At 45.5% G+C, this 27,279-nt stretch overlaps 1 protein-coding gene across 2 annotated transcripts in view; it reads right to left on the minus strand.

Annotated features, from left to right (window-relative positions):
* The window catches only part of Trim9 (tripartite motif containing 9), a 107,017-nt gene that overhangs the window by 9,537 nt on the left and 70,201 nt on the right, over positions 1-27,279 (minus strand). For both annotated transcript variants that reach the window (XM_059279594.1, XM_059279595.1), the window contains exons 4-7: positions 26,173-26,283; positions 24,923-25,076; positions 16,294-16,451; positions 12,847-12,985 (exon numbers count right to left, since the gene is read on the minus strand). In XM_059279594.1, coding sequence (XP_059135577.1) covers positions 12,847-12,985; positions 16,294-16,451; positions 24,923-25,076; positions 26,173-26,283 — 562 coding nt within the window. The remainder of the gene's footprint in view (positions 1-12,846; positions 12,986-16,293; positions 16,452-24,922; positions 25,077-26,172; positions 26,284-27,279) is intronic.

A 27,279-nucleotide genomic window follows, 5' to 3' on the forward strand; every position in this document is an offset into this window, starting at 1 on the left:
TTGTCAGTGGGTCGGGACCCCAGACCAGACAACCACTCCAGCACCACTGGCAATCGTTTGTATTTCTCTAACTTTTAGTAACAGAAAGGCGTGAAGGAGCTTTTTTCTTTCTATTAAGTGAAACGTGTTGAGACTTACAGGTAGGTACCTCTTACCCACTGATGAGGAAATAAATCAACACTGTTTTTTTTTTTTTTTTTTTTTTTGGTTTCAGCTAGTCTCCCAAGTTACTGTGCATTTAACAACGGTTTCTTAAAGGGTTTCTATTTAGGAGATGATAACTTTTAGAAACTGTGAAATGTTTTTCCTTTACTAATGCATTTCCCCAATTTCTAGAGATTATTTTAATTCTAGAGCATTCACGACCTGATCTTTGAATGGAGGAAGAAATGCAGATTACCCTAGGAAGGCAGGCCTGACACCTGGGGAATGAGACCTCTCTGGTTTCTGAGCTATTCTCCTGTGCTATGGACACCATTGCACTCACCCGAGTTCTCTAATAATGAGCAGAGTGTGGGAAGGGGGCAGGGGCAGAGGTGGGGAGTGTCTGCCGCTGTTCCGAAAGGCCTGGCGTGACCGTCATTATTGTACTAAAGGGAGGTCTCAGTCACCAGCTGGAGTCCTGTTAAACTCACTTTAGTAGTGGAAACTCAAGAAGTACAGACGGCATGCCAAACTCCAGACTCCCAAGGAAACAGTTTCTCATCAAAAAGGGCATTTTGTCTTGGTGACCAGTGGGTGTTACTGGGACTTACTTTGTCTTGTGAGTGGCTTGTCTTTGTGCACGGCCCTTTCTGATCAAAATGCCACACTATGCAGGTTCAAGCAAAAGTGTGTGCTCGAGTGTGTGTGTGTGTGTGTGTTTGTGTGTGTGTGTGTGTGTGTGTGTGTGTGTGTGTAGAACATAATCCTACCTGGAGACCTCATAAGAGGGGCTGTTGCAAGTTTTAATACTGCAAAGAAGCAGCCTCATTTTCATTTCCAAACTCACAATATTAACGTTAGCTTTTCAGGCTTTAGCCTTACCCTTGAGGGGAGATTTGATTTTTCTATAAACCAAATATCAGAGAAAAGCTTAATATCCCCAGGAATAATAATGTAGTGAAGTTTCTACTTAAACTTCATATAGTTTGGGTAACTTGGGATGTATGATCATTTCTTTGTTCAGATATAATAAAATTAAAAAACATCACTGTTCACATCTATTTATGCATGTGTGTATGTGTGTGTGTGTGTGTGTGTGTGTGTGTGTGTGTGCGCGCGTGCACACTCAAGAGCCACAGCACATGTGCAGAGGTCCGAAGACAGCCTGCAGGAGCTCGTTGTCTACTTCTGTCCTGTGGGTTCTAGGGACTGAACTCAGACGATCAGAGCTGGTGGTGGGCACCTCGATCTGCTGAGCTCTCTCATGGCCCCCACATATTTATGTCACATAATCAACTTAAAGGGAGACTAGCCTCTTAGTTTCATGAGAAGATTTGAAATGTGACCACGCAGAGCTGCGAGCAGACAGAGGCTCTTTCCAGTTGGAGAAGACATTTGCCACTGTGGTTATGTCAGTAAACTTTTAATTCACAAGAATTTGCTTGACACTGTGTTCTTCTCCAGATGTGACAATCAATCCGTTATCCTGCAGACACTTGTTTTGAAGATTGGTAAGGTAAGTTGATGTTTGGAGCACATTGACTCTCCAAGCAGTGATCTTAACACACATGGAGAGACGTGTACTCTGCCCATAATTTTGGGCTCAGATCCAAGCTTTTTATTCTCAGCGCCAAGAACTTTGAGGTGGGGTGCTAAGTGTAGCCATGGCTATCCCTGGGATTAATAACGGCAATAAGACTGTTTCCTATTCTTTTATGTGGATCGATTGATTGCCTCTCAATAAGCAATGTTTTCCTTGACTCAGCTTACTCTTGAACTTGTCCTCTACCCAGGGAGAGAGGTTCAAGAGCCAACCATTCTTTGTTTTCCAGCTGTGATCTTTCAAGCCCAACCAGGTGGGACCTGCCCCCATTTTCCCAAGCAAAATGAAGCAAAACAAACCACCAAAATCAAACCTATCTTGCTATGAGAATTTTCCAAACAAATTAGAGGAGAGAGTAAAGGTAACTTCCTCCTAATTCCAGTCAGACTAACAGGCGGCCCTCCCTCCACGCCTCTCCCATGGGCCCACAGTGTGTTTGATCACTTGTCTGCAGGGCACTTAGACCACTTAGCAACAGCTGAGGTGGGACCACCAAGCTTCCCATGAAATCCCCTGGAAGATGGATCTCCAGGCAGCACCGTGTGTTTGGAGTTAATGATTTTATGGCTTGGATATACTCCTTTTGGGCTTCCACTCACCAGGTACGATCTAGGGCCAAATGCAAGCATTTGATGACAATCATCGATCCTCTTTAAATCTTTCTGTTTCTGAGCTAAGTAGATATTCATAGCTACCCTTTAACTTACGGATTTTCTTTCTAGTCATGCTCCTCTGGATAAGCTCAAAGGCATGGTAGATACACCAGGGCGAGATTGCAGATGCTATTACCAAATCCTTGTTTAGCCAAAGCTTGTTCAACTCACATTGAACATAATACATACAACTACCCCAGTGTGTATCCTGTGTTGTGTTGTGGGAGGCAGGAAGAAAGCATATCCTACTTCCTCACCTTCTCCTTCAAACACAACTATTGAACTTAATAGCCCCCAGAGAAGGCTCCTCGGCCATTAACGTTCTATTGTCAAGACAAAGAAGAATGAGGTTTTTAGTTTTGTTTTCCAGAATACAGGCTAGGAAGCTAATATTGTGATGATGATCATCATCTTTATCTAACAATCACTAGAGAAAGACAAGGGGTGTCTTAGGACATTGCTGCTGCCTTATCGTGTGCAATAACATCTCTAGCCCTGTCTGACTGAACTGTACTAAGAAGCAGTTCAGTGGGAAAGACCAGTAGTAAAGGCTCTGCCCATGGCTAGAGGTGGAGATTGCACTCATTTTGTGTGTGTGTGTGTGTGTGTGTGTGTGTGTGTGTGTGTGTGTGTGTATGTGCAGAGGCCAGAGGACAACTGTGGATGTTATTTCATTCCTTGGGCACCATCCATCTTGTACTTGGAGACAAGGTCTCTCATTGACTCTGAGTTTGCCTGTTAGGCTAGTCTGGCCAGCCAACAAGTCTCAGTTTCTCTCTCTCTCTCTCTCTCTCTCTCTCTCTCTCTCTCTCTCTCTCTCTCTCTCTCTTTCTCTCACCCCCTAGTGCTGGAATAACAAGCATTCCCCTACAGATCAAGCACCTTACTGACTGAACCGGCTCCTCAACCTCACTCATGGATACATCCAGGATGACAACTGTGTTCAGATGCAAACATGTCCGTTCATACTGCCTATCAACTCTGTCAAGACTGATGGCTTCCACTTGTTCTTTCCCAGGCTGCTTTCCCTACTCACTGGGTCCTGGAGTGGAGACCTAGCTGACAGCAGAAGGCTCTGCTTAAAGGAAGCAGTCGAGATTTACCAACACGAAGACCCGCTGGGGACCACTTATGCTCTTACTGACTTCTAGGATCAAGAAGAGAAGATCTAGGTGGTGTACCCTGTTCGTATCATGTTTCTTTTATTTGTTTGACACTTACTGAATAACTATCATGGGCTAGATAATGTGTTAGAATTTAGTAGTTGAAAAGCACGAGGCTGGAAGAAGTGACTGTAAGAAAATTATCAATCAAGAGGAAATGTGTCAATCATCATCGATAAGTTTTATACTTCGGGGGGGGGCGGTATTTTTTATTCTAACATTTCTAAGATTTCTAAATATTTGAAAACTTAAAACATTAAGTATTAGAAGATGTGGAATAGTTTGTATATGTAAATTATTCCATCTTTAAAAATGTCTATGTGTGTATACTACGTTTGAAAATGTCCACAGAGGCCAGAAGAGGTCATTGGATCCCATGAAGACAGTTACAGGTGGTTGTGAGCAGCCTAAAATGGGTTCCCGGAACCCAACGGAGGTCCTCCTCAAGGGCAGTAAGTGCTCTTAGGCACTAGGCTATGCTCTAGCCTGATGAATTACAATCTTGAGTATGCTATTTTGGGGACTCAAAGAGAGTGAAGTGACTGAATTTCTTATGCAACATTCACTAATCTGGCTTCCTCTGTGTCCCGGTGGGAGCTCTGGGTGTCTTCCTGCCTGGCAGACACAGCTTTGAAACTGAGCTGCCATAGGGCCACAGCCTGACAGGAGGGAGGCGGTTCAGAGCGGAGCAGACAAGAGATGCCCCTGAGCGCTGCACCAACAGCAGGAAAGATGAGCTCCGCTGCAGTGAGAACCAGCTGTGAGCTAATCTGCTCTTGTTGGGAAGATTTTGAAAAGGAGACGAGGAAGGGCACGAGAAAGTAGACAATTTTCTCCAATGATCAAACAAGTAGCTGAAGTCACAATTACGTCCAACGGGTGGATAATTTATAACAAAAGGTGGCATCTTAAGCTTTCTTGAGAGCGGCAGTATTTGCCATTGAGTAGTAAGAAACAAATCTGTTTTGAAAACCTCCTTTTAAAAGAATGAACCGGCCGGGCGGTGGTGGCGCACGCCTTTAATCCCAGCACTCAGGAGGCAGAGCCAGGCAGATCTCTGTGAGTTTGAGGCCAGCCTGGGCTACCAAGTGAGTTCTAGGAAAGGCGCAAAGCTACACAGAGAAACTCTGTCTCGAAAAACCAAAAAAAAAAAAAAAAAAGAATGAACCGGCTCTTGGCACCCCGAGGATGACTGCATACTTCCTTGCCCAATCCTCCACTCCAATTTAGGATACCATGGCATCATCTATAAGCAGCAACTATCATCAGGAGGCCTGAGAATCCTCACACTTTAATTAGATACACACTTCCACAGGACCGAAGAGCACATTCTCTAGATCCGCAGAGAGGGTGGTAGATCCAATTCAGTCTTATGAAACATTTTAGGAAATTTCTTGGGACACTACATGTTGTCAAAACGAAAAGGACAAAATATTTCTTTCTTCTGGGCTCTGAAATTTATCATTCTCTCTCTCTCTCTTTCTATGTGGTAGAATTTATCCCAAACTGGTCAAGTACAATTTACCTACCTTGAGGATTTTGTCCTGGGAATGAATGTTCTAATTAAGTTAGTTTTTGGAGAGGCCCAGATGGTTTTTGAGTCAGGCAAAACAAAGTAGAGGGATGGGGGAAAAATATTCAGAGAATATGTGTTTTTCCATATATGTTAATTTCCCAAATATTTAATTTAGTGCTGAATATTCAGTATTATAGGCATAACTTATATGCCTATAATATAGACCCACCAAGACCTTGGAGGAGGCAGGTGGCACCTGGTGTCTGACCTGCATTAAATATATAGTAACAGTGCTTTACAGCCAGACTGAAGAGCCAGACCACAGAAGCACAAACTGTAGGAACTTGGAGTTCCGTGATTTTACATATGAGAGAACGGAAGCCTAGAAAAGCTAAGGAACATATCCTCCTCTGTAGTGGGGTTGGAAATAGACCGGCAAGATCAGTTCCTGGTGATGAAATTTGAGAGTGACAAAGCTATTTTTTTTTTAATGTCTTAGAAATATACAAAAAGGCAAAGTTTATGCCATGGACCATGGAGTGCCTTCTAATGGCATAAGAGGTCACCTAGGGTTGAGGGGATGATTTAGTGCCAACCACAAACCCTGTACTGCATCGAGGAGGAATCTTTAATTCTCTAAATAGGGTTGTTCACCTAAGTGGTGCTTAGGAACCGAAAGGTAAATGAACCATTAGCCCCAGGAGGTGACTGTGGTGTTGTTGCTCATCACTGTTTTCCTGAGGGGTTCTCTTCCTCACAAGGCTACAGCTTCTATGGGACGTGAGGATCTCAGTACGCTACGGTTTAAAGTGAAATGCTTAGGCTGGCCTCAAATTATTATAAAGTATGTCTACAAAGGGATTCCGGACACGTGTACCTGAGGCCATTTGGTGTTGAGACTGATGGAGGAGGATTCTGCCTATACTACTCAGTACTTCAGGGAGGTTTCCTTTGATGTGTGGGAGCAGAGGCTGTTACCATGGAAAGGACAGCGTGAGGCTGAACATCTGATCAGTTAGATGCTGGGGTGATGGCCACTGAGGTCATTCCGCTAAGGACTCTTGGGAACACGTTTTTCTCCAGTGCCTAGGGCCCACAGTTGGTGGTAGTGCTGGATGGAGTATACAGCCTTATGTAAAACATGGCTCTCTCATATCCCTTATTTCTTTCTCTCTGCTTTCCAAGCTGAGATCTGGAGGGCTAGAAAGCTTCTATTAATCAATAGTTCTGGGATGGTTTCAGTCTAAGTTGGCTTTAAGCCCCAGGCCTCATCTATAGTAGCTTTTGAGGACCTCAGATCTGTGACATCCTTTCTCCTTGCCAATCAATGACCGTTACCTCCTGCCTAGAGCATCCATGGTGATACCCGTGGGAAAGGGACTCTTTAGGGTAATTACTTGCCTGGGGTGGGGGTTGGAGGATGTACAGACACCTGTCTGCTGGACTTAGACAGGTCGAGAATCAAGCCGCTTCTACATCTTCTTAAAGCAAGAGGCTATATTCTTTCTTGACAAAAGTCTACTGTGACTCTGGAAACACCAGCGTCCTATTTCTGGCTAGTGGAGCAGACACAGCAACTCTACAAACAGCTTCACTTTGGAAGGATGTGTTTACACACCAGACAGACTCGGGGTAGTCCTCTTTCTCTTTCTGGAGGTAAAAGCAAGTAACACATTTCCAACATCAGTGCCATAATGTGCTGTACTGGGTGTCTGAAGGAACTGGGTCTGAAGTGTTACTTTATGCCTTGGAAAGTTATTTCCTCCCATGTGGGGTAGGATAACTGCTTCCTCGTATGGTAGATGAGGTAGATGGGTTTGTGTCCCACCCCCAAATGCCCATCTCTGCATCCCCAGAAACCTCTGAACGGGTTACCTTCCAGAGGGGAAGAGGCTCTGCAGCGATTCCATTAAAGTTCTTGAGAGCTGGAGACTCGTGGGACCACAGTAATCACGAGGGGCCTTACGTAAGGAAGGCAGAGTTAGAAGGAGGCTGGAAGGCACTATGCTGCCAGATCTTAAGATAGAAGAAAGGGCCGCGAGCCAGGAAGGGCAGGTGGCTGCTAGAAGCCGGAAGTGACAAGAAAACAGATGTTTTTCTAGAATGTCCTCAAAGGACCCTGTCCTGCTGATCCCTCCCTATAGGATTCTGATCTCCAGAAGTCTAAGGGGATACATGTGTGTTGTTTTACACCATTAGTGTTGTGGCAACTTGTTACAACAGCAGAAGACTAATAATACATTAAGAGCAGGAGTACTGTCGCCTCAGCAGAGCAGGACGGGTGTTTAGACATTAGTGACAGGTCCAGAGAGGTAGTGTGGACTGTCATCTGTTTAACTGCCTTGGGGGTGAATTAATTTTATTGTATGACTTTATAGTGAAACATAGAACAAACAGATGTGTGTATTTGTGTGTGTGTGTGTGTGTGTGTGTGTGTGTGTGTGTATGTGTGTGTATGTAGGCACATGCATGTAGAGGTCAGAGGTGGGCGTGTCATTTATATTTTCAGACAGGGTCTCTCAATGAACCTGGATCTCATTCATTGGTTTAGGTTGCCTGGCCAGCAAGCCCGAGGGATCCTCATTTCTGCCTTCCTGTGCCAGGCCTACAGGCATGTGCCACTGTGCCCAGCTCCTTAGGTGGGTGCCGAGAACCTGAGTCCAGGTCTTCAAGCTTGTGCAGCATGTACTTTACCCACTGGGTCACCTCCCAGCCCCACAAGGAATAGTTTTCTATGATTTCTCTATTCTCCCCAAAGAATCTTCCGACTTTCACGTAACTGTCGTTCTCCAGGGACAATGAAGGAAGTTCCCAGCAGCCTGGCACAGCCTGGCACAGCCTGGCACAGAGTGAAGTAAGGTCTAACTTTGGGCTTGTTTGTGTTGTCTTCATGATGTGACTACAAAGCCTGAAATATGCTTGACATCCACTCAGGGCTCTGGAGGACATGCCAACTTTAAGTGCTTTAGATGGGGACCTTTCCCAAACGCACTATATACTGTTTAAATTTTCATAGAAGGTGGGTGGGTGTGTATTTTTTTTAATCTCTTCTCATTGTTTTCCTCCTAGCTCAATGCCCTCAACATCCTCAACTTCTCTAACAATTCCCCATCCTCTTGTGTGTGTGTAAACTACACACACACACACACACACACACACACACACTCACACAGTTTCATGTAGTGCAGGCTTACCTAACTCACCCTGATCCTCATCCCTCCCAGATGTTGGGATCACAGGTCTGTGCCACCACATCCACATCTGGCTCCCAGCCCTTTCTCTAATGTGCTGCTGGGGTCTTAGCAATGAGTCAACGGATTCAGGACCCATAGGTGCAAACTGGGCACCTAGAAACCAGCAGGCCTGGACCCTGCGTCCTTTCCCCCTGCTAACCAGAGGCCATTCTTCTTACTGCATCATTTCAGGATGGCATTCTAGACTGAGGGGCAGACAGCTTAAAGAGAGGAGTAGCACCACGTGCAGCTATCTGAGCAAGCTGCCAGGGAGTGTGCAAAAGAGCAGCGAGGTCCCAAATTCCAGGGAGCGGGCTGGACTTTGGGCCGCCTCTGTGAGCATGGGGCTAAGCTGGTTTTCTGACGTAACTGAGAGCTCTGGAATGATCAAGTTTACTGTTGGTGTTGGTTCAAAGTAGATTTTGGAAGCGTTTGCCTCATACATCACAACTCTGTCTACCTGGATTTCTCTCCCTCTACATCTTTTTGAGAGGTCCTCCCCACCTCATTAGATCTCACTGCCCACCCCCGCAATGTATTGTAACTTATTTCATGTGGTTATTAGATATGAATCAATCACAATAGTAACCTAGGAACAAATAAGGTCCAATTCTTTTAGAAAATTTTTATTTTTAGAAGCGACTACCTGTTATTTTAAGTTAAACCTTAGGGTGGTAGGCTGCTCTGGAATGATCGACACACTCCTGGTGTTCAGTTTATCTGGAAAGTAATTTGGAAACACAGGTCAAGGGCCTCAAAAATGCCCAGAAGTAGTTCTACACCCAAGAACCTGTCCAGATGAACCTTTTATAGGGAGACTGGAGTTAAAGAGATTGGAGTTAAAGATATTGGAGTTAAAGAGCAGGTTTTGTGTAGAGGTCTCAACCTTATACTTTCCTCTGAGGGACAAGTGAGGGGCAGCTCCCACTCTCCCAGGTGACTGTCAGGCGTGAACGCTAAAAAGCTCCCAGGCCTTGAGAAGTTCAGCAGAGTGGAGTCCCAGGAAACTTTTCTGTACAGCCAGCTGCTGGCCTCAGGGATATTACCTGTGCTCCACTTCAGTCTCTCCAGGTTGTGGCAAACAGACAGAAGGTGTTTTTGGTTCAGGCAGGCAGAGGGAAATTACGGGAAAATGAACCGAAGTTCCTCACTGGTTCTCAGCCTTGCCTGACTCTTTTTGGTGGGGGTACAGTCTGTCACACAGATTGAGCCTCAGAACACAGTGTGTTAAAAAAGCCTTGGTACAGAATGGTTTCAAGACTTCTCTGCAGATAACGTTACAGGCAGTGCATGCCAGGATAGCCATTCAATGAGTTAATTTAAAAGACATACACAACCAAGTTTATGGGCCTTATTTTAAAATTCTTCAAAATTTTTTAGCCTATTTATTTCTTTATTCAATTACTTGGATATGGTGTCAGGGGAGGGGGAGGTACTGATATGCCTGTGTGACAGAGGCCGACTTTCCAGAGTCTACATGTGGGTCCTGAGGATTGAAATCAAGTACTCAGACTAGATGGCAAGGGCATTTCCTGGCTGGGTTACTCTGTCGCCCATTTCAATAAAGTTCATAGTTGCTTACATTTGTATTTCTTCTTAAGTCAGTATGACTTGGTTTAGATCTGGGACTGGCCTCATGCATGTATCAGTCCTGGACACATCCCCAGAAACCCGCTTTCAGTGGACTAACCTAACTGGAACTCAGGTAACATCTCATGCATGTATCAGTCCTGGACACATCCCCAGAGACCCGCTTTCAGTGGAGACTAACCTAACTGGAACTCAGGTAACACTGCTTTCTCCATTAGCTTAAGTTAGAGTGCATTGTACAGTTTTCTCATGTATATGCTGTCTTTCTTTGTGGATATGTGTGTGTTTCTTTAAGATCCGTTCTCTTCCTAGCCTGGAAGCTGCATACAGCAAAGGAACAGGGGCTCCACACTCTCTACCCACGGTGTAGTACCGTGGGCACCTACCAAACTCTCTGATAGACAGACAGACAGAAACATTTGACTTTGAGGGGGGAAAATGAACAGAACTCCTAACAATGCACACAGTGGATTCCCTGCGTAACGTCCCCTCTAGGCCAGCAGGAGGTTTTGTGGCAGAGTGTTAGTGACAATGATTTAAGCCACACATTACACACATGTCATTAACTTAGACTTGCTGTCCATCACACATGAAATGGACCCTTCTTAGATGCAGACCTCTGTTCTGAAGTTGGGAAGGGAATTGATTCTTGCTAAGAAGAATGTGAAAGACTCTCTCACAACCAAAAGCTAGAACAAATCACCACCCACCCCGCCCCAATCCAGCAAAACAAACAAACAAACAACAACAAACTCCAAAGTAAACTTTCCGGAAACTGTAGAAATGGCAGGATAAGGTATAAGCGCAACAGAATTCTCAAGTATCTATTACGGCATTTTCTCCCTGACTTCCAGAAAATCCAAAGGGATCTGATGAGATGGGTTTTCTCTACGGTAAGGGATTGATCGAGTCTTTCTTGAAGATGACAATTCACTGCCATTTCCCCTCACTTCCTAAATCCTGTGTCACTACTTCAATGAGGGAGAAGAAAAAAAAAAACAACCAAAGTATGGAGAAAGTGTGTGTGCGAACTTTATTCATCATGAGTGAATCACTTCGGGGCAGTAACAGAGAATGCTGATATCTACATGATGATCGGGGATGACTTGGAGTCACATACATACCTTAGATTTGCACATAATATATATATATATAAAATTCATGGAGGAATGGATTTCTACAATACAGTTTCTTTGTTCGTAGAGAACGTGTTCCGTTAGTTTCACTTAGAAAATGACCCCCAATTCTGTGAGTGTGGTACCGGGGATCGCAGGTCCACATCCTGTAACTAATAATAGACACCAGTATCTCATGAACATTGAGAGAGACTAAGAAGTGACACCTTCCTGCAGGACGAAAGGACAGACAGAAGTACGCAGAAGGTTATGTTAGTAACTGGTTTGAGCACAATAATCTGGGTTCTATAACCTAGTTCGAAGAGAAACAGTTTTCATATAGTTCTGTTGACAAATCACAGCGACACCCCCACACTTCCTCCCTGCTCTGCTTCTACTCACATCCCACCTCGTCAAACTACCTTCGGTGCGCTGGGAGATGTGGCCAGCACCGTCAGGGCCTTCTACATTGCTTCTAGAAAGAACTCCTGGAGGCCCTTAGCATGTAGCATGGTATTTCAGGGAGAGAGGCAACAGCTCTCAAGCTGGTCGGTCATCCCCGAAGGAAGACGCTAAAATGTTAAGTCTGGGCAAAGAGCTAGATGTCTGTCACTAGCCTCTGTGTGGGTACAGGCCATGTGAGTCTTTGATCCTTGGCAAAGCCTCTTCTTCTGAGCTTCATTCAGACTTACACCCACTCCCCCAAGCATGGCTTTCATAGCTGTGGGTCTCTCACCCTGACTGTGGGATTCAAAGTTGTGCTTGTTTTGAACCATGTGAACCATTTTAGGGGTGACTGACACATGCTGGGGTGTGTGAAAGGTTGGAGAACCACCACCATTTTTTTTTTTTTTTTAGCTAACATCTTGAACAAAGTCAACACCAGAGATTAGTCGTGGAGAGTGCCAGTGGGGTAGGAGGTGACTTCTGTGATTAAAACAACAACCCAAAGTCTCAAAACGCTTTGGTACCAGTCACACATACCCTTCACAGGTTTAGTCTCATGTGCTCCCGCTGCTTGTAAAATAAAAAAAAACATTAAAGCCTCAGAGGTTATACCAGGCCGTCAAGTACAAGCCTCTTCTAGACAGATTGTCTCTGGTGACCAGAGTATTTATAATACAGCCAAGAATCAAATGTCCTCTAGAGAAACAATGTCGTACAGTGGCCCCAGGCAGCCTAACCACCCCTAGAGGGACTGGTAATGACCCACATGACGAGGTAAAGCAGAGTTGCTGGTCTCTTCCTGTTTGGTGCCCACAGGAAATCTCAGTCCCGGTGCTGATGGCCTGGGCTTTGGGTGGGAAAGGAAGTAGTCCGAGCTGGTTAAGCCAGAAGTGGTCAACAGGCTTTAGCACCCCACACCCACCGAAAAGATGGTCCAGTCATACAGATCTAGAGCTGGAAATAATCTACATCCCAGCCCCGTCAGGAGCAAGCAAGAGCTACAAAGACATGGAGAATCATTTGGGCAGAATGGCCACTGACGTGGCTTGGTGGAGAATGGGAGCCTGATCTAGAGCTTAAGTGCCTCCATCTTAGACACCATGGGGCACATTCAGGCCTTCACGTTCAGCTTCGTCCACTGTCGCTTAGAGTGTTAGCAAAGGAAGCCATTGGAACTGCAGATGTGGAACCTCTGGTTTGCTCACATCCACATCTCCCGGGCCTTCTAAAGGCAGGAGAGGGACAGCGGCTCTGGGGCCGGAGACAGTGCAAGTCATGGAAAAACTTGAGGGATGTGGCTCTGATGGGGTTACCTCCAGGCTGCCAGCCACGTTAGACGCCACGTAGTTCCCGCTCTGAGGGATACTGCTGAAGGGCCTTACCCTCAGACGTCTGGAGGACCAGTGTCTTGCTGTAGGGGCTGACTCCTGTTTTGTTGAAGGCCTTGACTCGAGCATTGTATGTGCTGTTGAAGTGAAGGCCGTCCACGGTGCACATTGTTTCTTTTCCAACATATACTTCCTGTCAATGGAAAATGGGACACCACTTAATGTGAATCCTGTGAGGAACAGAACAGGGAAGGATTCTGCTCAGGGATTCGGCATAACTTTGGTATTGGCCTGATCCAGACTTGAATTCTATGAGTTACTGGGCTGTTTAATTTATTGCTTAAGGCCTCAGTCACCTAATCTGTAAAACGGGGACATTAATACCTACTTTTTCAAGATGATGGGTGTGAGGGCACTCTAACTTTAGATTTGTATTGGGCTCAGTAGCTTAATGGTGATCCACAGCTAGTATTTAAAAAAAATCATAATTGGGAGTCTTTGGTTAAGATTATGCTTATGGTTGATGTTTATAGAGAACATAACACCTTTATCCATCAGTGTGGTTTGTAAAAAGCATCTTTAAAAACCTGAAAACATGAGAATAGTCTGCAAGCGATGTTTCTGACTTCAGGAACTGTCACAAGGATTATACTCAAAGCCGTTGGAATGGAGGTTTGTACCACAGTACAGGAGAGAAGGGCCAGAGAAAGAATGACATTTCAAAGGCTTAAAATAAAGCCGAGCATGATGCATTTTCAGCATAGACTAGGCATTTGCTTCCCTCCTCAGTGGCACGCTTTGCAGAGTTAGGCTGATGTAATGAGTAAGAACAATCTGCATACAAAACACAGCTTAAAGCGGCAGCCCTCTGTTCGCGGGCTTGGAGTACCCGTCGACTAATTCATTACTGATGCAGCGGTTCAGAAAACCTGCATATTACATTCGCTCATTCAGGGATTCTGAACATTTGAACGTATGAATGACCTATGCATCTTATTACAATATGGTTTTTGTTCCCATAGGTCCCTGAAGTAGGGGCTGAGATTTTGCATTTTAACAAGTCCCTAGGTAAAGCCAGTGCTGAATAACTAGATGGACCATTGAAGGGGGTCACACACCCTAGCACAAGGGTGACCCCTTCTTACGGTAGCTGTGGAGTAAGTGGAAGGGACCCAGATGTGAGGGCTGTGGTTTGACTAGAAGGGGCCGGAGGCTGATTTCTTTTACTCCTGGGCCTTCAGGAGAGAGGAGCCAGCTGGTGCTGGGATCCTGAGTGTAATGTCTCCGAACATACACTCAGGATAGCTGAAAAAGAAACTTAGCTGTGAGAAAAATGAGCGGTTTAGTTTAAACGTCAGGTTTAGGCTGGCTTCAATGTGTCAAAGTTGAAAATTCTCCATGGTTAGAAATCTGGGCCTGTCAGATAAGATGTGCAGATGAACGAGATGGATGAAAGGGGAGTGCTTACACACACTGTAAGGCAGCGGGAGGACCAAGAGACCTTGGGATGGCAATAGCCTTCGATGATACCCAGATATGAAGATTTCTCCATGCCAGTCAACATACATGTGAATAAAGTCTTCCCTACCAGATGAGAGAATCCTGAGGAGAATCATAGAAGACACCTCCTGCTTGAAAGGATTTAATTCTAGTAGAGAACAAAACCAGTGAGGAGGAGGAGGAGGCCTCTGTAGGCTTTGATCTTGGAAGCTAGTGGCCCAGGCTTTCCTACTGACTGGAGGAAAGCCTCGTCTTCTGGGGCTTGGGGTGTGCTTTGGACAGGTTCTCCTCTTTGTCAGTGCTGAAATAGGCCTAGGTACCCACAAAGGTGCTCCTTTGGGGGGTCCCAGCATGAGAGTTCCCAGGAACAAAAGCTCAGAAAGACTGTGGTGGGGTAGGTAGAAGGCAAGCTCTGTGTGTGTGTGTGTGTGTGTGTGTGTGTGTGTGTGTGTGTGTGTGTGTGATGGCTGTTCTGATTGTCAACTTCACTACTTCTGGAATTAACTAAAACGTCAAAATGGCTGGGCACACCTGTGAGGGATTTTTTGTTTAATGAAATCATTTGAAGTGGGAAGACTCATCTCTAATCTGGGCCACACCTTCTGCTGGCAGCCTACATGAACATGGAAGGAAAAAGCTTCTCTCTCTGCCTGCTTGCTTTTGCCCTTACTAGCAAGTTCTTTCCATCACTGGTATCAGAACCCGCTTCTTCAGGATTCCAGTGTGGACTGCAGACCACCTGAGACATCCAGCCTCATGGACTGAACAACTTCCGGATTCTCAGACTCTCCATTTATAGCCAGCCACTGTTGGATTAGCTGTAGCACAGCCTGTAGATCATTCTAAGAAGTCCCCTTTCTGTATACATAGAGTCATTCTGTAAGTTCTGTCCCTTTAGAGAACCCTGACTAAGACAGTGTGTTTGAGACAGAAGCAGGCACACACAGACAGGCTGCCACACGGAGACCATTAATCTGTGGGCACCACAGCCATGTCTTGCCAAAAGGCAGCTGCCTCATATCCAGAGGGAACCATGAACAAAAGTGTGGTCAGCACATCCTTGTCTTGTGGAAGTAATACTTTTTGGGTGCCAGCTCTGTCTGATGAGAGGCTCAGGGAGAAAAACAAAGAGCTGGAGAAAGATTTTACTAGAAAAACTCTCACAACAAGGAAGCTGTAATGGAAGAGCTTGCCAGGTAAGAAAAGTCAGGACAAAACATTAGAATCTGTCACAACAGAAACAAGGCTTAGGCAATGGTTGATGGTATTATTAGCACTAATCATGATCGTGATAGTAACAGCTAATATTACAGGTTCATCGTGGATGCAGTAGCACGCTGGTTTTCCAGACTATCCAATGAACTCTAAGCACCAAAGCACCACACACAAGTTGTGGTGGTATGAAAGAAAATGGCCCCCAGAAGGGAGTAGCACTATTAGGAGGTGTGGCTTTGCTGGAGTAGGTGTGGCCTTGTCGGAGGAAGCGTGTCACTGTGTAGGTGGGCTTTGAAGTCTCCTATGCTCAAGCTATGCCCAGGGACAGCTGCTTCTGCTGCTCGTGGCTCCAGATGTGAAACTCTCAGCTCCTTCTCCAGCACCATGTCTGCCTGCACACTACTGCATAATGGACTAAACCTCTGAAACTGTAAGCCAGCCCCAATTAAATGTTTCCTTTCTAAGAGTGGCTGTGGTCATGGTGTCTCTTCACAGCAGTAGAAATCCTAAGTAAGACACATGTTATTGTCTTTGGCCCCTCACTGGCAGATGCGGACCCAAAGGCTCAGAGAGACAGGAAATAGGCTCTGTCACGCAGCTGCTACACTGTCTTTTCGAAATGGCAAGATGATTTGACAGATCCTATCCATCTTTGATGATACATTATAAGAAATCCCTTCGGGGGTGGTCCACCTCCATGAGAGATGGGAAGACCATGCCGTGACTGCACAGCAGGTCTTCTGATGTAGTCCCTGGCATTGCTTAATAAGTAGGGTATCTGCTTACCCGGAACTGACCACCACTTCCATCATCCAGCTCCAGAATGTATCCTTCGGCGGCCACAGTGGACAGAGGGGGCTGCTTCCAGGACAGTGTGGCACTGTTGTTGTGGGTACAACACTCCTCCAGCTGTAGGATGGGGGTTGCTGGGACTGGAGAGGAAGCTAAACAGAAATTAGTGCAACTCTAGCTTCTGTTGAGTTACAACTGTTTTCGTTAGCTTGTAATGAGAAGCTTCCCGCTGGTAAGGAAGAAGTCTGAAAACACACACACACACACACACACACACACACACACACACACACACACCTGTCTGTCTGTCCATCCACCCACCCATCCATCCACCCATCCACCCATCCATCCACACATCCACCCATCTATCCACCCAGCCACTCACTAGTGGTCTTCTAGATCTTGTGCCCATAAACAGCAACAGCTGTGGACTTTTGAAACTTGGTACCAAGTGACACAAGTCATTTCACTCAACTTGAAACTTCTAAAGAACCTGACATTATATTCTCATGGCAGCCGTAGCTTGGAACAGTGAGAGGTCAGGCCCACTTCTTTTCAGGTATAGAACAAGTTGGCCGTGAGCCCAGGAGCAGTTCTGAGTGTGACAGGGGACTCTTGATGTTTCCAAGTCTTGTGAAAATCAGCTGAGTTGACAACCCTCTACAATTTAGACTGATTCTTTTATATGATTTCAAACTATTAAGTAGCTGAATCTTCCGACACTCGGACATAAAACTGCTGGTTGAAAATCCAGCTCCTAACGTAGGAACTCAATATACACAGCTGAGGGAAATGCTTTCAGCAAACATTTTTTTTAATTTAGCTATTTATTTTTATTTTATGTGTGTGAGTGTTTTGCCTGCATGTATACATGTGCACCCATTGCATGTCTAGTGCCCATGGAGGTCCAAAGACGGTGTCAGATACCCTGGAACTAGTGTTACAGACAGTTGCCAGCCACTGAATTGGTTCTGGGAACTGAACTCAAGTCCTCTACAAGAGCAGAAAGAGCTTTTAACCACTGAGCCACCTCTCCATTCCCTTACCAATATGTGTGTGTGTGTGTATATATATATATTTTAAACTAGCCCCAGAACATTTCCCCCTGTGTTTTAATAATAGGAGAGAACAGGTTGGAATTTCTGTCCAGACGTTAATTATGGAACAGCTGGTATGCTGTACCACCATTAGACTTGGAATGCCATGCACTGAGTTAAAGATGTTCCTGTCAGTCATTCCAACCAGGACGGTGTTGATTTCACAACAGTTCGGGAAACGGGGTCTATGGTGGGTGACCCAGGAGACCACAGCAGCCATAAGGTACATGATGTGAAGGACAAGATTTCCAATGGAACCAGATCCGAGCTGCTAAGTCAAGCATTAAACAAACCAAACTAGGGAGTAGTTAATGGGAGATGACCATTTTAGGATGGGAAGTCTCACATGTCAATGGCACGGGACAGAATCCTCTAAGAGACCCATGGCTTTTGCAGTCATAGGGGACCCAGAGCATCTGAATTTGGAGGAAAGGAGAGAAACTCATTGCCTAGTTTAATAAACTCCGGGACCAGATGAAAAAAGGAGAGAGAAGATGTAACTCCCAAAGGCTGTAATGAGCATCCACACAGAAGGAGGCATCTCTTGGGTGCTGCTGCTGGGGGCCAGCTTGAAGTCTCTCAGTATGTGACGGTTTTGTTATTAAAAAATAGGTTTCTTTTATAAAAGGAATACATATTTTATATTTATGGTGGAATTTAGCCAAACAGTTGTCCAGAGGGCTTCTGGAGGCATGGATGAATTTCCCTGGGATGTTTATTCCATTAGGTCTATCATAAATCCATCCTTGGACTGTTTGTCTCATTAGCTCCATATCACCCTTTCATTTCCCTTCGTTCATACTGAAGGCAAATGTACACTTCATCAGTTACAAAATCAAAGAAGAAGATCACAAAATGATTTCAACTTAAATCACACAGATGCCTGCAATGTCTAGGCAGAAACGAGAATCTCCATTAGACAAAGGCATCATTAAGTGATTAATTGAAATACACAATGCCTAATATAATTAAAACACTGGAGCTTCATTTTGAGTCCCCAGTAGGAAGACCGTAAAAGAAAAAATAGAAATAAAACTGTCACTAGTGTTCAGATCTCAATATTGTCTCAGATTTAAACAGGAGGAGAATGAACAAAGTGGGTAGGGGTAGAGGGTTACACAGAGTCACTGGTGTGTCTAAACTGGACTCCATTGTGTGTCTGACTCTGTTTCTCCACATGCTAAGAATTACATTTTTCCATTTTCATCTATTCCTTATTTAACCCAAAATGATGTATATAAAAAGCAAGCATGTCAAAATTACAGCCACATTAGCTAAGACTCAGGGTTGACATTTAGAAAAATAAATTTTTATGGTAGGTGTTATGATACCCTATTTCATTTTTATTAGGTTTGAAATAAATAAATGGTCTACAGGAAATGCAAAGTGTTTTCAATCATTCTATAGTTTATAGGTTGGCCATGGATATAGCACAACAATTTCAGGACTGATGTCCAAGAATGATTTCTTGTATCGAAACGTTTGTGACAGGGGCTTCCCTAACTGTTTTGGTCTTTGTGTCTTGTGTTCGTTCTGGGATATCTTCAGCTTTCCCTCTGTAATTGGTTTCTCCTGGTCCGATCACGGTTGGAGCACCTGATGTTCTCCCAGCCTATAAACACAAACTACAGACTGAACGTTCTTTTGGCTACAGCGTGCTGTCACGTGTGCGTCTGTGAAAGGCTGGTTGAGGGGAGGCTTGGGGCTCTGTTCTACATCAGTGCCTTCTGCTAATGTTTGCAAGTCTCATCATGTGAAGGCTGCTCTCTCCTCTTCTAAGTTCTTCTTCTTACTCTTCAGGTCATGAACACTAAGAACCCTCCAGAATTCCTCTGTGAAACGAACAGTAATGTGGTGAGGACAAGGGAGTTGGCTCACCAGTCCCACACGGACCACAAACACAAAGGGATGTGTTATGAATACTTGGGTGGTGAGAGGTTTGCATGCATTCCCTATGGGATTTTTCACAGCCACCCTCTTCTTATCTCTGTCTCATAGACAAAGAAACTGAAACCCAGTTGTCACGGCTAACAAGTGGTGGAACTGGGATCCTGAAGTCCAGCAGGCTGGCTCTGAGGCTGTGGGTTTGACATGCCATCGGCTGCTCTTGCAGCTGGGGCTTGGGAATTTTATACTAGGGCCAAGTCTCCACATCTCATTCCAGATGTTTCTGTTTCTTATACCATGGGTGGCTGTTTTCGTTGTTGAAGTAGCTCCCATTCAGGGCTATGGTGATCAGTGGATGAAAAAAAGAAATAAAAAGGAAAGGAAAGGAACATGACTGGTCCTAGGTATAGTGAAGGTTGATTGTAGACATGTGGGAGAGCATAGCCAGAGCAGAGACGTCTGGAAGTGTCCAGGGTGGACATGACCCTGAGCCATGGGAGAACAGGGAGGGGAAGGGAGAGGGGAGAGAGGGGAAACAGGTGTAGCAGCCAGGAAGGCCCAAAGGTACAAGGAGGGCAGTAACCACAATGACTGGACTATATGGGGAAGAGCCTCTGGGGGAAGGGCAGCCCAGCCCCTGGGCTGGAGATGGTTAGGGTAGGGGGTGGTATGCCAGCCAGGAGGGCCCTGTAACAGGTAGGGACTGAGGGAGGCAGGGAGAACCTGGCAGCCAGAGTCCACTTAGATATGTTTAATAGGCACCTCAGCCATTGGTCCCGGGTTTGAAACCTAATAGTCAGGAATGCCAGGGTACAGCATCACCTTCTCTGTTGACCATTGGCTCCCCTCTACAGTGGCTGAACAATATGAATAACATTTGAGCTTTAGAGCAGTGCTTCTCAACCTGTGGGTTGTGAACACCCCCCCCCCCCGGGTCCGAATATCGGATATCCTACATACCAGATATTTACATTACAATTCATTACTGTAGAAAAATTACAGTTGCGGAATAGCAACAAAGTAATTTTATGGTTGGGGATCACCACGACATGAGGAACTGTATTAAAGGGTCTCAGCATCAGGAATGTTGAGAAACACTGACCTAGAGGACATGCAGGGCATGTCTAGAAAGTCATCACTGGTCCCCTAGAAAGGACGACTATCACACACATCCTGAGAGCGTTCATTTCACCTCCAAGCCTCTGCATGTGAACAGATTGCCTGTGCATATGTGGGTGTTTGCCCGTCCCTGCCAACCCTCTCCTGCAGCTCTTTCCCTGAAACACAAGGAAGAGTCTGTGCAGATCGCTCTGTCCTTGACTATGACCTTGGAATGTAACAAGGGCTGTTGCATTCAAGGGGAGTTAATGAAGATTAATATATCCTCAGGGGAGGAGAGGCACTTAAAGGAATTAACAACCATTTGTGCTAAAAGGCTGGTGGAGTTTTAGGTCACAGCTTTGTCCTGGTGTGGACTTAACATGCAGACAATCGATTTTAGCAACTTGCCTTAAATGTTCTATGTGCTCCCACAATTCTTGGGTAATATTCTTCGGAGAAAGTAGCTGCCTGAAACCTGTTCTTACCCATACAGCAGAACCTTTGGAAGACTATGAAAAGACCTTGAAAACTCTATTCCCATGACCCAGGAGAGAGTGGACAATACCAACTGAGAATTTGGAAAAATATTCTTACAATGATCTCTAGTAAAAGCAGGAGACAAAACTTGGTGTGTCATTTGTACACAGTTAAAGACTAGGAGTCCAAACATCACTCCCAATGGTTTGGAAAGAAGGTGAAGCAGTCTTCTAATGATGGGACAACCAGAAGCATGCCAGAACAATTCAGGCATCCGAACACAAACGGTCCAGTGTTCTCTAGAGGGAGTTCACCTGCTCAGGGTGACGGAGTCCTTAGCTAGTAAGGCAGTGATTCCAGAACATGAATTCTTCCTAAGCAGCAGCTGCCTGAGTAGACACTGGTGGACACTCACAGCAGACCCGTCTTCTTCCACAGCAACAAAAGGAACATTCTCGCCAAGATTTCAAAACCAGGAAGATTCGAAAATTTTCTTGTCAAGAAACAAGCAGATATTTTCTGCATAACCATGTCAGAAGTTTAAATGCATACTTTAAGTTACTTAAAAATATTTTGAGTTTCTACTGTACCCATGTAACATCGTTAGAAAAACATCTAATGACATTGTTATGTCACAATGGTCCCATTATGTTAATATTATTCCAAATGCTATTTAATTTGGATCTTTTGTGCTTGGACTTAGGATGCAGTTTGGGGAGGGGGGGATATTTTTACTGACAAGTTGTGAAAGGGCAGTTCATGAGGTGGACTAAGAATTCCCTTAGAAAATGAGCAAGCTAACAATACACTAGGAACAGCCATCTGTGTGCTAACAAATATCCCAAAGGTGATGATCGTTCACCTGCAGCCAGTAAACAGACACTGCGTCGCCAGCTTTGGCTTTTTCTTTTCATCACAAGTATCTGACAGGTAAAAATTATTCAGACTGAACAGGACCAGGCTCTCACTGAATTGATTAAACTTAATGAGCACAAAGCAAGATACATAAATTAACAAGGCAGTGAGAAAATAATCAAAAACAAATTAAATTAAGACCGAGTGATAAACAGAAACTTTTCTCTCACACCAAATGATCTTTTCTATTAATGTCATAAAGACTTGCTCTGGATGTCCTGTATGTCGAGTCAGTTGCTGCTGCATTTAGGGTGCTCTGCATTTTAGCCCTGGTGTAGCTGGTATTCTCTGGGCTGTGTGTACAGCCGTGAGCAGTCTGCACACAGAGCTGTCTCCACTCTTACCTCTGTGTGCATTGCTGAGTGGACAAGTGACTGTTCTTGGAAAGGAGGTCTGTGATGCCCAGCACACAGACCTCAGTTCTCATCCCCGCTGCAGGAGCTGCATACTCCAGACCCATCCTGCCCCCTGGCCTGGATTCCACAGGGGGCAGATAGGTGGGCCAGACCCAAAGGGCAGTGAGTGTGGGAGCGGACTGCTCTGCCAGCCCACCAAAGCCAGGAGTGTTCCTACCTTCTGACATCCCCTTCCTCCTGCTCTATTACCAAGGTGAATCGGGTTGGTGTGGTTTTTGCCCCTCTCCCACCAAAAGCCTTTCCATTGCTCTTTTATGATGTAGCTCCTCCTCCATGCTACACGAGACATAACTTTTTAGTGGTTTTATTTTGTTGAAAGGATTGGAGATAGACGGAGGCTGGCTGGGGGCAATTGACCTGGGGCTCTATGTTCTGCAAGAGGTGGTTTAGTGACTTCACCATGTAGGTGTCAGAGAAAAATTTAAACAGCCATACACACACACACACACACACACACACACACACACACACACACACACGCGCGCGCGCCTAAATGCATGAAAGGAAATGAGCTATTTCTCAAAGAAGCTGGACTGGGAGGCACCAGTTCTATAGGTCACCTTGGGAACGACACTGGTGTGTTCTGACGTTACTTCCTGGGGTGGGCCCCAGCTCTACCACTCACTGTAACTTAGGTTTCCTGTGCCCCAAGTTCCTCGGCCAACTCCTAGAGCTGGGAGAATAAATGGAAGTGGGAAAAAAAATCAACTGCACTTGGGATAATGTCTGCTTGATTAATAGTTCATAAATGCCTCATTTTTTTTATTACAACAGAACATTTTAACTTACAATCTATAATGTCACTTTGAAAGTTGATTAAGGTGCCGGGCGGCAGTGGCGCACACCCTTAATCCCAGCACTCGGGGGCAGAGCCAGGCGGATCTCTGTGAGGCCAGCCTGGGCTACAGAGCGAGATCCAGGATGGGCACCAAAAACTACATAGAGAAACTTGTCTCAAAAAACAAAACAAAAAAAATGAGGAAACTGAGACACCAAGAGTCATGGAAAGGAGATGTATGTGTGCCAAACACATGGATGAATTCAAATTCATCCACACGACAGCAGCCCTAACAGTATTAAAACTTCTCTGGTTGGTTATAGGATTCTGCCTGATAAGCGGAAGCAGGTATATTTTTTCCCCCTTAACATATACAATCTGCAAAGCATCTACTTTTAGGAATGATTTATTATGTGGATGCTTAAATTAAGAGGTGAACAATGCAAATCAATTTCTCCAGCTAAGAAAAGATGTTACTTCTATTTTTAATTATGTGTATGTGTGTGGGTCTGTGTGTGTGAAGGCAGTGCTCAAAGAGGCCAGAAGATGTTAGTTCCTCTAGAGCTGGAGTTTCAGGAAGCCTTGTGACCTCCCTGATGTGGGTGCCGGGAATCAAACTCTGGCCCTCTGCAAGAGCTGCAAGCGCTCTAAATTGCTGAGTGTCCTCTGCAGCCCTGAAAACTCCTGTTTTCATTTTTGGATTGTTTGAAAGGCTTATATCTACTTTGTTTGATACAATGTCTCACTATGTAACGCTTGTCGGCCTGGAATAGGCTATGTAGACCAGGCTATCTCAGAACTCACAGGCCTCTGCCTCCTGAGTGCTGGGAACAGGCCACGAGCCACCACGCCTGGCCCAATTTCTTCAGTTTTCAGAAAAGGTCAGAACGCGTTCAAATGGTTGCGTTGGAGCACAGAGAAGTAGCTGTCATGAGTTTGAGTGTGGCTGGGGGCAGGGGGACTTATAGTAAAGGGCTGCCTTTCTGGTTAGTTCTTGAGACAGAATCTTATTCTGTAGTTCACGCTGGTCTGAAATCATGATCCTCCTGCCTCTGCCTCCTCATCGCTGGGGTCAGAGATCCCCATCTTTTCACTTGGCTTTGGAATAGTTCTTTATCTTGATTGTGGTGGTAGTGGTATGGATCTATATATGTCATGAACATGAAGTTAAAAAAATCAGAAATAGTCTTCAGATGGATTAATCTCATTGCCATAAGAAATACCATTGCATAGCTCGCTTGTGTTTTTAATCTTGAGTATTTACACTTTCCTTTTGGCACCCAACTTTAAAAAACAAAAACAAAAAACCTTAAAGACTTCAAACAGACCTTGCCATATCCTTGAGTTCTACAAGCTAATCTTAAAGTTGATCATTTTCATTCCTCTCTCTGGCTTCCAGTCAGCCTCTCAGACGCTCACTCATCGCTCAACGCCTGGTTTGCTTGCTCCATCCGAGAGGAAGTGTTCTTTTCGATACCAGATCTCTGTGATGTCTAACCCCATTTGGGGTTCACTTCTTGTGGGAAGGTCTTAGCTATATACAGTGACATATCATTCTGACTGTCTCTGTGTATATCAGTGGCTCTGCTCCTGACGTGTGAACTCTCCAGGGCTCTCCAAGAGTCAGGGGTTGAGTATATCTGAGTTTATCAGACCTGTTCAGCTTACACAGCTAAAAATGGAGGCGTTTTCGTCCCCGGCAGAGGTCAGAGTCCCTCTAGATTCTTCCTCTCCTGATCCTGATTTCTTCTTTTTTATTCTAATTTTGTCTTATTTGGAGCTTGCTATGTAGACCAGGCTGGCCTTGAACTCACAGATGTGCCTATCTCTGCCTCCAGAGTGCTGGGATTATAGGAGTGCACCACTACGCCCAGCAGCAAGCAGCTGGTAACTGCTGAGCCCATTCCCCCAGCCCCTCTCTAGACGTTATACCCTTCGTCCTGAGAACCCACCTTTCACTTGCACGAAGTCCAGCTGGTGAATGGACTGCAGCAGAGGACTGTTGTCCAGGCTCAGGTCGAAGTCCGTGGTCATCCTGGGGGTGAGTGTGCCTTTCCCCCACTGGTCCTCAGTCAAGTGGACTCGCCTTATGAGGGCGTCTGAAATCTAATCACACCAAAGACCACAGCCTGAGAGACACAAACTCACATTCAAACCACAACACTGCTCCTGGGCTCTGTAAGCGTTGCCACCAAACCGCGAGGACCTCAAGTCCCTCCCATCTCAGTGTGCTGGGTGAGAAAGACTGTGTGACGACTAGACTAGGGTAGCCCACAGTTTCTGAAGCAAATCCGAACATTTTTGTTGAGCCAGGAGGCGGCCCTTATAAATAATTAGGACCTTTAACCAATGAATAGACGTGCCTGGAATATGCTCATGCGTTTATTACTGAGCTTTCAAATGCTGACAGTTCCGAAGAATAAGATACATTGAAAACCAGTTTATCCTATAAGACAAAGGCTCTACTCTTCTGTTTGAAGGTGTGGGCAGCCAGAGAAAATTTGGGAATGAGGTATGCAAGCCAGAGAGGCTGCTATACACCCTCGTCCATCTTAAGTACACCATCTTCACGTGACTCTCCCTTGATTCTTTGGAGGAGATCTCTCTCATTTCTTACGTTCTGTCCCATCTGTCACTCTCGGCTGGCTGCAGAGCATGCATTGGAAGAGATCTGCATGCCCTAGCTGGGTTAAAAAGCTCCCTGTCATTGGTATCAAAAATGTAAGAAAACTCCAGGTTACAGCGTAGCACTTTATAATTGACAATGAAAAAAGCCCCCAACCAAACAACCCCTCTAGTACCATTGAAAAAAAATAATGGGCTTATTGAGCAGGAGGAGGGGGCAGCAAGGTAGGGACTTTGCACACAACAACTTCTCCTGACAAACTGTTAGGGAGAAGGCCCGATTTTCAGCAAGGCAATACTCTCTTAGTTGGAGGAAATTTCACGATTAAGCACAGAACAAAAGCGCACCTCCAACCCCTGCAGCCCATGCACTTCTCAGTCTGGTAGCATAGGCTGCCAGAGACTTCCGGGAAGTCAGTGCTCTGCATCAGGCTCCCCCTGTACTCACTGAGTATGCAGGTAGGCTCTGCTATTGAGGGGCACATGGTAAGCCAGGCTGCTGGATGTCCCATCTCTGTGTCCTACACTCAGTGCTATGGGACATCTGAAATCGGAAGCAGAACTAGTAAATACTGACCTGCAGGAAGCCACTGGGATCGTTCTCCTTGATCACTTCCAAGCAGTACTCCATGAGGCCCGTGGTCTGGCGCAGCTTCACCGTGCAATGAGAGATCTGGTCCCGAACCACCTGAGGTTGGGGAGGGAACAAAAAGATAGATGCAAAATGGTAGAAGGTAGAAAAGAGGCACACTGGGACTTTGGAAAACTCCCTCAAAGCAGAATCCAAGGGCACCACGGAAATGGGCCTAAATGGATGAGGCTACTTTGTGCCACTCTCTGCATGGCCAATGGCTCTGGCCGACAGATGTGGGAGCTCTTTACAGGAAATGGCTAACAACAAGACCCTTCAGAAAAGATTTTGGGTCAGAATACTGAGGTTAGAACTCTGTGAATCTGATGACTTTGGTGCATTAAGGTCTTGCACAGGACCCTGCAGGCATCCTTCTCTGTGAAGTGGATCCTCCTGTGAGCTGCTCGTAGGGTGAAGGCATGAGCTGTCTGTAAGGGGGCTACAGCTTCCACATGGGCAGCTACATGGCTCCTGGCAGGGCTCTCCCTCTTTCCTGGCCCTGCTATCTCTTCTGTAGGATTTCACCACCTGAACCCCAAGGACATTCCTCTGAGTCTTGTCTAGGGCGGATGGGAGGGGACCACGGAGCTGGAGCCTGCAACAGCATTGAGACGATGCAGCAGGTGAGTTACAGAAAGATGACAGAGGCAGTCAGGGTGACCTGTGGAGAGTGCCTTTCGAGTCGGCCCTGATTGTTGATCCATGAGTCTGCTTTAGATTCTGTGGAATTTTCTCCAGCACGCATTCCTCCTGCCTCCAGGGTCTTCTTTACCCAGTGACAAAGGCACAGAATTTCTCCCACTGGAGGTGGTCACCTTTGGGACCTTTGCACAGTGACCGGAATCCTGAGTAGCATTTGAAAAAGGGAATGAGAGCTCAGATTTCCCGTGACCCTCAGACATTTGCCTCTTTGGTGTTTATACAACTTTCCCAAAGCTCCAAAATTCCAGTATTTTGGATTTTATGTATGATGTGAAAAATGTTAATAGTTATTAAAGACTTTGCCTTCCTTTTTTTCATTTTTGATTCCCAGTTTACTTTCCACTAAGGAGT

The sequence above is a fragment of the Peromyscus eremicus genome, chromosome 14 (assembly GCF_949786415.1).
Source record: "Peromyscus eremicus chromosome 14, PerEre_H2_v1, whole genome shotgun sequence".
NCBI classification, from domain to species: domain Eukaryota; kingdom Metazoa; phylum Chordata; class Mammalia; order Rodentia; family Cricetidae; genus Peromyscus; species Peromyscus eremicus.